Consider the following 9,520-nt stretch of genomic DNA (forward strand, 5'->3'; position numbering starts at 1 on the left):
AGAGAGAGAGAGAGAGAGAGAGAGAGAGAGAGAGAGAGAGAGAGAGAAGATGTGAAGGTAGCAGATGGCAGGGTGATCTAAGGCTGAGGCTTAGCAGAATTAAATAGTCAATATGATAAGGGGCCAGGGACTCAAAGAAGAGGGGAGTTTTGAGTTGAACTGTTTCAACAAGGGATCAAGATGGGAAAAAGAAGAGAGAGTGGCTAGTAGTGAAGGTTAATGACCTGGGAGAAAACTGAGGACTCAAGGATTATAGTTCCAGGATTACAAAGAGTAAGGGGTTGGGAAAGGAAGGCAGAGGGAGAGATGGAAAGTCAACAGATTATGTTCAGATGAGGGAATTTCTCAATTCTTAAACATGGAGGTGGTGCCTTTGTGGGTTGTTTGTCCTTGGTTCCCCAGGAGGACCAATGATATCATGAAGGTGATGTCTTGACTTGCAAATGAGTTGGATTTAAGTGAGACAGGGCTCACACCAACCTCATTCTCTCCTTCAGAGCCATTTGGATCCAATTTGTGGCTGACCATCTTTGCATATGGCTGAACTGGGGTGGAGGAGCAGGTCATGGGAAGTAAATAGGTTGAGAAACTGAGTTTTTAGGGTTTTTAGTCAATATGTATATTGAAGGAGGGCAAGAGTTGGTGATGAGAGAAAAATTGTGAGCCAGACACCAAACTCACTGGGGAAGGAAAAGAGCTACCAGGATTGTGATTGAATGGTAGATATGAATAGCAAAGTGTGTCAGATATTGTGTTTTATAGTTCTTTGAATCCCCCTTGACCCTTCCCCTATGCCTAGGCCTTGCTCTGCCCTTACCTTTCTCCTCAGCCTCCAGTGCCTCCTGCAACATCCTGAAGGAACTTGATTGCCTTGGGGCGGTCCGAGCCTCCAGGTTCTCCTGTAACATCTTGAAGACCTCAGAATCTTCCTCTAGGTAAGGCCCTCCCCCTTCAAAGTCCACACTGCGGAGAATGAGACAGGAATCAGAAGTGATGGAGGTAGGGAGGAAATGGGGGGGAATGTTGGGGGGGTGTCAAGGGACCTAAAGGCTGGAGAGGTGGCCTGGGGCCAAAGGGGCACAAGCCCTCAAGGAGAGCTGCTTAAAGTGAAAACCTCTACCCCACCCCTGCTCCTCCCAAGTCAGCCAAAGGATCCCCAGGCTCTAGCCTCCCTCTCCTAGGTGCTGGCTGTTTTCTGACCAAACCTCAGCCCTTTGGTCCCAGATACAAGCCTTCCTAAGGCTCAGCCTCCATACCTGCGCTTGGGGCTAGAGGATCGTTTGGGGCTAGAGGATTGGGAGCCTCGGAAGCCCCCTGGGGAAGGCGGCAGCACCCAGACTGCAGAGTCGCCAGCTCGACCAAGCCCAGCCTAGGGGAAGAAAAGAAGGAGGTGAGGGAGGAGCAGGAAGAGGATGGGTCAGCCGGGGTGGAACACACCCCTTTCTCCTCTTCGGCCAACTCGTTCTCCTGCTAAACACTAGAGGGCACTGATCAAGGAAACTGACATTCTCCAGGTGCAGGGAGGGATGACCTTAGGATACGAAACTCAGAATGTCAGAGCTTGAGGGGACCTGGGACACTATTCCTTTCATTTTACAGAGGGGGAAACTGAGGCCCAGATAAGGAAAATGAGTTAAGGGGATTGGTGGATAGAGCACTGTACCTAGAGTCAGAAAGATCTGAGTTCAAATTCAGTCTCAGAGATTTAATAGATGTGTGACCATGGGCAAATCATTTAACCTCACTCTGCCTCAGTTTCCTTAATTTTAAAATGGAGATAATAATACATCTACCCCCCCCAGTGTTGTTGTGAGGATCATATGAGAATAATAGGAAAGCACTTAGCACAGTGCCTGCCATATAGGAAGTGTTTAATAAATACTTATTTCCTCCCTTCTTTTCCTTCTTCCTTCCTTCCCTCCTTCCTTCCTTCCTTCCCTCCCTCTCTCCTTCCTTCCCTTTTTCTGTCCTTCCTTCTTTCCATCTCTTTTCCTTCTTTCCTTCCTTCTCTCCCTCCTTCCTTCTCCCACTTTTTTTCTCCTTCCTTTTCTTCCTTTCCTCTTTTCTTCTTTCCCTCCCTTTTTCTCTTCCTTCCCCCTTTCCTTCTTTCCCTCTCTTTTTCCTCTTTCCTTCTCTTCCTCCTTTCCTCTCTCCTTTCTTCCCTCCCCTTTTTTGCCTTTCTTCCCTTATTCTCTAGCTTCCTCTCTTTTTCCCTCCTTCTTTCCCTCTTTCCTTCCTTATTAAGGCTCACAGTGAATAAGAGTCCACCCAGGTCTCCTGACTCTCATTCTTAGACTCATTCCACCTCTCTACACACTCACTCCCAATAGCTCCAAAAAGGCCCCTCACTTTTGTACTTGAGTCAGAAGGGACTTTGGGCCACCTTGTCCACCTCCCTCATTGTACAGTCAAGACAGATGAGACCTGGAGAAATGCAGAAATGACTTGCCCAGAGTCACTGAGGCGGTGAGCTCTCAGAGGTGGGGATTTGAGCCTCAGATCTCTGACCTCAGAACTAGTGCTCCTTGCACTGCATCTGGATGTTTGGTGGGAATGAATGCTTTAACACCTTCGGGTCTACTTGAATGTGATATATGCCCAAGGACTGGGGTAGCAGGCCCCTAGAATGCTTTCTCCCTTACAATATCTGTAGTTCAGGTTTTCTCCACAGTGAAAATCAGTGCCTGCTTATCCCCTGTGAAACTGGAAGAGAGTGTACTAACTGGTATCAGCGTCCTAGAAGGTCAAAGTTGGAAGGGATGACTTTGTCCAGCCCCATTATTTCACAGATAATAAAAATCACAGAGCCAAGACTAGGAGCCAGTCTCCTGATTTTTGGGCCAAGGCCCATTCATGGCCATAAGCTGCCTCTCCGTTGCAGGTGGGGATCCAGGTGGTAACATGTTGGTACCCCAGTTGTTTTAGGGCTGCCAGCCCATCAGGAAAGAAATACTGCCTCTGGAACACATAAAGTTAAGGGATTTAACTGCTCTGACCTCACTTTCCTCATCTGTAAAACGGGCATAATAATACCTACAGTACTTAACCTCACAGGGTTGCTGAGGGAAAAAATGAGATCATTTTCACAAACTATAAGTGGTTGTATAAATGACAGTTGTTATTAAAGGAGAAAGAGATCCCGATTAGGTTGGACCATGGTGATCAAGCAAGGCTACAAGGGGACTGAAGGGATAGATGGGTAGTGTTGGAAAGTGGAGACTGATGGTATTGCAAAGGAGAACAGGGAGATACAAAGATTTCCTGGAGGTGAGAAAAGATAATTGGGGCTTAAGTCCTACCTGATTTGGGAGGAGCCAGGGCAAAGAGGGAGAGGGAATGCTTCAAGTCAGCCCTTCAGACAACGGAATGGCTTTGGTCAAAGTCACTCTTGACAAGGTCACTTTAACTTGGGACACCTGTACACCTGAGCTGGACTCAAGATGACTTGAGGCAATGCGGTATTGTGGGAGTAGAGTACTAGACTTGGATTTACAAGACCTGAGTTCAAATTCAGCCTCAGGCACTTGCTAGCAATGTGACCCTGAAGTAGTCACTTAACCTCTGGCTACCTCAATCTCCTCATTTGTAAAATGGGAGTCAGCATGGGGGGAGGGGCTAGACTCCATTGGGACTCTAAGGCTCCTTCTGTCTCCAAATCTATGATCTTCTGAGACCTCTCCTACAACTGAAATTACCATTTCTGAATCTGTGTGATAGTAATGGCAATTAAAGATTCCCCTGTATTGGCTTGGTTTTCAAATTGATTGTATTAAAACCCAGAGTTTGTTAATCCCACCTGTGGGATGGGCTTGTTGATGTGAAAAGAAAGTCCTGAAGTGGGAGGAGCTGGTGATGTAGATTTGGAGAGACAAGAGAGAGGCGGAAGTTCTTTTTGGAAGCAGCACCTCGTGGAGAGAGAGAGACTAAGAGATTGCTGGTGGCCGCTTTGAATTGCCCTGGACTTTTGAGACCTGCCCCCTGAGCTGCCAAGGACTGAGGAGACATGGCTGTTTTGCTGGTACTTTGTCTGTCTGTTTTGATGTTATTTTGCCAGATTTGTCCACTGGTGAAAGACTGTCCTGTTGAAGAAGTCCTGGAACCTGGCATTTGGTTAAGAAGGCCTGAGACTGTCCTGCAGACAGAGAGTGAATACTGTCCACTGGTGAGGGACAGTACTGAGAGTGAATACTGTCCACTGGTGAGGGACAGTACTGTTGTTGCAGGGGTCTGGAGACTGTCCGGCAGACAGAATGAATACTGTCCACTGGTGAAGGACAGTGCTGTTGTTGCAGGGGTCTGGGAGCCTTTCTGTTGGTTCAGAAGCCCTGAAGAAGGATTTTCTTGTTGTATGTTTACAGAAATCCTGGGAGAGGGCTTTGCTAATGTGTTCAGGGGTTCTAGGGCTGTTCTACAGACAGAGGATAAATTCATGAAGGGACTGGCAATGTATCTTATGGCCTTGCTAAGCCTTGTCTCTCCAGGAACTAAGATTGCTGAGAACTTGCCTCGTGTCAAGATGAAGAAAAGACCTCCATTTGGGTATTAAGTGCTGTGTTTAAACTTGATGTAACTCTGGGGTAGATTCAATTGTGATCCAGGGGTGGGGAACTTTTGACCTTTTTGTGTTCTATGGTTGAGCAAATGAATGTATTTTACTTATGTTTGGAAACTAATCTCCATTTGAGAAGAGGGGCTTTGTGGTGGACTTAATTAAGGTATAGCCTAGGGGTGGAGAAGTATTTGGAACAGAGACTTTGTAATTGATTGAATGATTGGAAGGTCCTGGGATGGGGTAGTACTTGGAGATTATTTAATCATACTTAGTAAATACTGTATTTTGAATGATGTCATGTTTTGATCTTCTCTGTTCTTGGTTTGTCACTGAATAAAATAGAGAGCACCTATGCTGGTATTTTGAACCTGGGAAGTTGCCTTTCCTTGGCATTACATTACAATCTGCTAGGCAGATGTGGAGTCAGGAAGACCCTAATTCAAATCCAGCCTGAGACTTGCTATCTGTGTGACGCTGGGCAAGTCACTTAACTTCTTACTGCCTCAATTTCCTTATTTGTGAAATGGGGATAATAACAGCACCTACCTCCCAGGGTTGTTGTGAGGATAAAATGACATAATATTTGTAAAATGCTTAGTGCATAGCAAGTGTGATATAAATACTTCTTTCCTTCCCTCCCATTTTATCTCAGCAGCACCTAGAAGAAGGCTGCTTGGCCCCCTTAATGCTGGCCTTTCTAAGCCCTGGATATGTATGATGCCAAAGGAGAAACCTGCTTTCAACAGGTGGGATGGGTATAGGGTGAGGACACTGAAAAGTCCCCTTCCCTCCCTTAGCTGCCCAGCACAAACTTCCCTGTAGCCTGAGTGTCTCAGAGCATACATGAGAGTTCCCTTATCTAGTCCTGGTCCTCAGTTTCCAGGTGAAGAAACAAACCTAGAGAGGGGAGGGAATTAACTCAAGGTTATATGGGGCATTAGTAACAAAGCTGAGGCTGGACTGCAGTGCTCCAGAATAACAGACCAGAGCTCCTTCCCCAGGAACACCCAACCACTCTGTTCTCCCAAATTCAGGTAGAATTACAAGAAAGCACCATGAACAGACTTTAACTTTAGAAACGTGTTCCTTGTAAGATACTCAGACCCTGGGCCTTAACTAGGGCAATCATAACAACTATTTATAGTTATTATTAATTATTGATCAATGCTGCCATTTATAAGCACTTTAAGGTTTGCAAAATGCTTTACAAGTATTGTCTCATGTAATAGTCATAACAACCCTGGGAGGCAGGAGCCATTATCATCCCTATTTTACAGGTTAGGGAACTGAGACAGACAGAGAAGTAACTTGTCCAGAGCCACAGAGCTATTATCTGGAGGAGGATTTGAACTCAGGTCTTCCCGACTCCAGGCCCAGCCTTCTACCCACTACATTGTCACAAACTGTTCCTGGGACAAGCAGGCACTCTCCTCTATTAGAGAGGAGAGACAGGATATTGCCCCATGGGGGAAGAGGGAGAACCCCCCCCCACACACACACACAAAATACCAATTCCAAGGCAGTGCTAAAGAACATGATGGAACAGAAGAGAAGTTCACCCCAGCCCACCATCAGAGATATTTCTATTTTTACTAATTATTCTCGTAACTAGGTGCTAAAGCTTTATGATTTTTATATTGCTAAAGAATTACAAGTGTCACCCTTTGGATTTGCTGCTCTAGGACAAAGCTCTGGTCACCCCATCTTAGGTGAGGCTTTTCTAGGACCCCTAGGCTCCAGCAGAACCTTCAATGGAGGAGAGGAAGCAGAGGCGTCTCATAGAACCTCACGACCTGTCTGGGGTACCCCTGTCCATAGAATCCACCATCTCCCCCCATCTCACCAATCCAGCCTTAGCTTCCCTTCTGCCTAATGACAGCATCTTCCAATCCATAAGCTTCACCACCACCTTTATTCCTGCTCCCCCCTCACACTTTCTACTGCTCTGGTCCAAAATGTCTTCCTACTTCTCTTTACTTAGCTTCCAAGGCTTAGATTAAGTTCCACACTTTCCATGAAGCCTCTCCCAACTTCCTAGTAAGCTCTTGCTTCCCTGAACCTCTGCTAAATTTAATGTAAAAATCTTGAAAAGAGAGACCATGTTTTTCTGCTCTATGGCTCCTGCATCATGGTAGGTATAGTCAGTAATCAGTCAGTTGACCAATCAAACTTTTCTCCCCAAAGTGACCCTTCTGCCCCACCCTGCATCCGCAGAAATCCTCTGCCCCATGGGAGGCCAGCTCTGGGGGCTAGCAGCTAGACATAATCCCCCTCACCCCAGCAGCTGGACACTATATGTCTCACCCCCAACAGCTGGAGGACATCCCAATAGCACCCAATAGCACAATTAAGGGGGCTTGGGCCATGACCAGGAGAAAGTAGGGAGGTGGGAGAGGTGAATCGATGGGATGCATATGTGAGGAGCATATACAGAATCAGAACATGGCCCCATCCCAGGAAGGACAGGATGATGCCAGGAGCTGTCAAAACTATTAAAAAAAAAATAGGGAAGCAAGGCAAAAATGAGGAAGAGTGAGCCTTGCAGCAGGGGGTGGGGAGTGTTGGGAGGGGGAGGGGAAGGGGGAGGGGGATACAACTTGAAACAGAGGAGGAATTTCTCAGGGGATGGAGTGGGAGCCAAAAGGGAAGCATCCCAACAACAGCAGCAAAACTATTTCACTCTCAGCCCAAGAGAAACACAAAAGGAGGGAGGAAGCCAGCAAGTGTGGGGGCTGAGGCTTTCGGGAATTGAGAAAAACGGAGGGGAGGTGCTAAACAGTACCGGTACAAGAGAACCCATCCCATGGGGGCAAAACTGCCGGGAAAAGATAAGCATCCCTCCACCTGAGAAGTGAGCAGCTAGCTGTCCCCAGGAGACAGAGAGTGGCAGCAGGAGATCGTCCCTTTCTTCCCCAGGGGGCTGCCCCAACCCCTAGGGTCCCAAGACCAGGCAGGCCCAGGTGCAGCTGAGGCAGCCTGTGACTCCTCTTCCCCAGCGGATATCCTGCCCAACCCTGTCTCTTCCCTACCTGCTTGCTGCTAAGGTGGCCCCGAGAGTTCAGGTGTTCGGAATAGACAGAAGCTGGGGAATACGATAAGCTCTGGAAACTGAAACAGAAAAAAGAGAAATGTTTGACCCTGGTTCCTTTATCACAGGCAGGGGTTAAGTAAGGACAATGACTACCCGTACTCCCTACAAGAATTTAGAAGAGCTGGAAACAGGGGTGTCTACTAGTGACTAAATGAGAGGGTCGGGGAGCCTGTGGCCCTCTAGGTCCTCAAACACTTTTGAGGTTCTCCACCCCAGGACTAAAACAACAGAGGTTTCCAGCCAATTAAATGTGAAATTGGTCCCAGGTGGCCCCATGTCCCGGCTCTCACCTGGTGCTATTCACCACCTCTCCTGACTGGGTGTGGGAGCTGGCAGGGGATGGACTGGAAAATGAGCTTCGGGATGGTGGAGGGCTGAGGGAAGCTGGGCTGGAGTAAGAGGACCTCAGTGAGGTCTGGCTGTCAGTTCTGGTCCGCATAGGGGTCTGAAGGGAGAAAAGATCCTGTGAGGGAGAAGCATTCCAGGCAACAAGGCTTCTATTGGCAGACCAGGGGTGGGGAGTGGGATATCTTACTTGGAAACAGGAAGCCAGTTCCAGGGAGCTCCCACCATTGGTGTGACCAGGAGAAGATGCCCGAGACCTGGGGAATAGGGGAAGAAAGAGAATGATGGGGAAAAGCTTAAAATACCAAAGCTAGAGGGGCCTTTTTTTTTTAAGTGACTTGCCCAGGGTCACACAGCTGGCAAGTGTCTGAGGCCGGATTTGAACAGGCCTTCCTGATTCAGGGCTGGTACTCTGTCATATGCACTATGCCACTAGCTGCCCCCAGAGGGGCTCTTAAAGGTCATACACCTAGAGCTGGAAGGGGACCTGAGAAGTGAAGTCCAACCCCCTCATTTTACAATGAGGAAACTGAGACCCAAAACAGTGAAATGATCTGCTCAAGGTCATGCAAGAAGAGCTAAGGTTGATTCATCTTGTGCTCTTCCCACCATTTCACCTTGTGACCCATCGTTTGATCTGACCCTTGGCCAAAGGCCAAAGCAGTTGCTTTATGCCTGTCTTTGCACTTTCATACTTAGCTTGCTTAGTAAACTTTTTGAGACCAAGAGTTGAGTTTTATTCACCTGTTTCTTTTTTTCAGCCCTGTAGGGTCTCCAACATGGTATGGGGCTGAAAAAATGTTTGTTGAATTGGAAATGCCCACTTGTGCTTTTATTGATGAGGAAACTGAAGCCCAGAAACTGAAAGGGACTTTCCCAAGGTGACATAGTCAGTTAGTGACAGGGCTGGGAGGAGCCCAGGTCTTTCAGATCCCAGTCTGATGATCTTTCCTTCCCCATCCTAATTAGAAGGTGAAGAAGACTTCGCCTCATTTCTGGCCCAACTCATCATGTGATCGAGTCCCAAGCCCTCAATCCCAGAAGTGGGACTTCAAAGGAAGTAGGCTTGCCTGGGTGGGAGACACCACAGAACCTCTTGTCATAAAACAGGGGTGCTAGAACCCATCCTGTGAGGTTCCTGCACTGATTCTGAGGGTCAAATGAGACAACATAATGGTAGTGACAATAGCTAGCATTTACAGAATGCCTTATAGCTTGCAAAGCACTGTACATATATTATCTCATTTGATCCTTACAACAACCCTGGAAGGTAGGTGCTATTATTGCCACCATTTAACAGTTGAGGAAATTGAGAGAGACAAAGGCCAAGAGACTTTCCAGGGTGACACAGCTAATAAGCAGCTGAGGCAGGATTTGAACTCTGATCTTCCTGACTGCAAGGACAACTCTCTACCCACTGTACTACCTGGCTTCCTCTCTTTCTCTCTCTCTCTCTCTCTCTCTCTCTATATATATATATATATATGTGTGTGTGTGTGTGTGTGTGTGTGTGTGTGTGTGTGTGTGTGTGT

The 9,520-nt window shown here is 47.3% G+C and overlaps 1 protein-coding gene across 3 annotated transcripts in view; it reads right to left on the bottom strand.

Annotated features, from left to right (window-relative positions):
- The window catches only part of PDLIM2 (PDZ and LIM domain 2), a 19,166-nt gene that overhangs the window by 4,306 nt on the left and 5,340 nt on the right, over window positions 1-9,520 (bottom strand). For all 3 annotated transcript variants that reach the window (XM_069075692.1, XM_069075691.1, XM_069075693.1), the window contains exons 4-8: window positions 8,179-8,245; window positions 7,934-8,088; window positions 7,582-7,660; window positions 1,257-1,369; window positions 818-963 (exon numbers count right to left, since the gene is read on the bottom strand). In XM_069075692.1, coding sequence (XP_068931793.1) covers window positions 818-963; window positions 1,257-1,369; window positions 7,582-7,660; window positions 7,934-8,088; window positions 8,179-8,245 — 560 coding nt within the window. The remainder of the gene's footprint in view (window positions 1-817; window positions 964-1,256; window positions 1,370-7,581; window positions 7,661-7,933; window positions 8,089-8,178; window positions 8,246-9,520) is intronic.

The sequence above is a fragment of the Petaurus breviceps genome, unplaced genomic scaffold (assembly GCF_028583685.1).
Source record: "Petaurus breviceps papuanus isolate PSGF00001 unplaced genomic scaffold, PetGlider_PUasm1.0 90919, whole genome shotgun sequence".
Taxonomy (NCBI): Eukaryota; Metazoa; Chordata; class Mammalia; order Diprotodontia; family Petauridae; genus Petaurus; species Petaurus breviceps.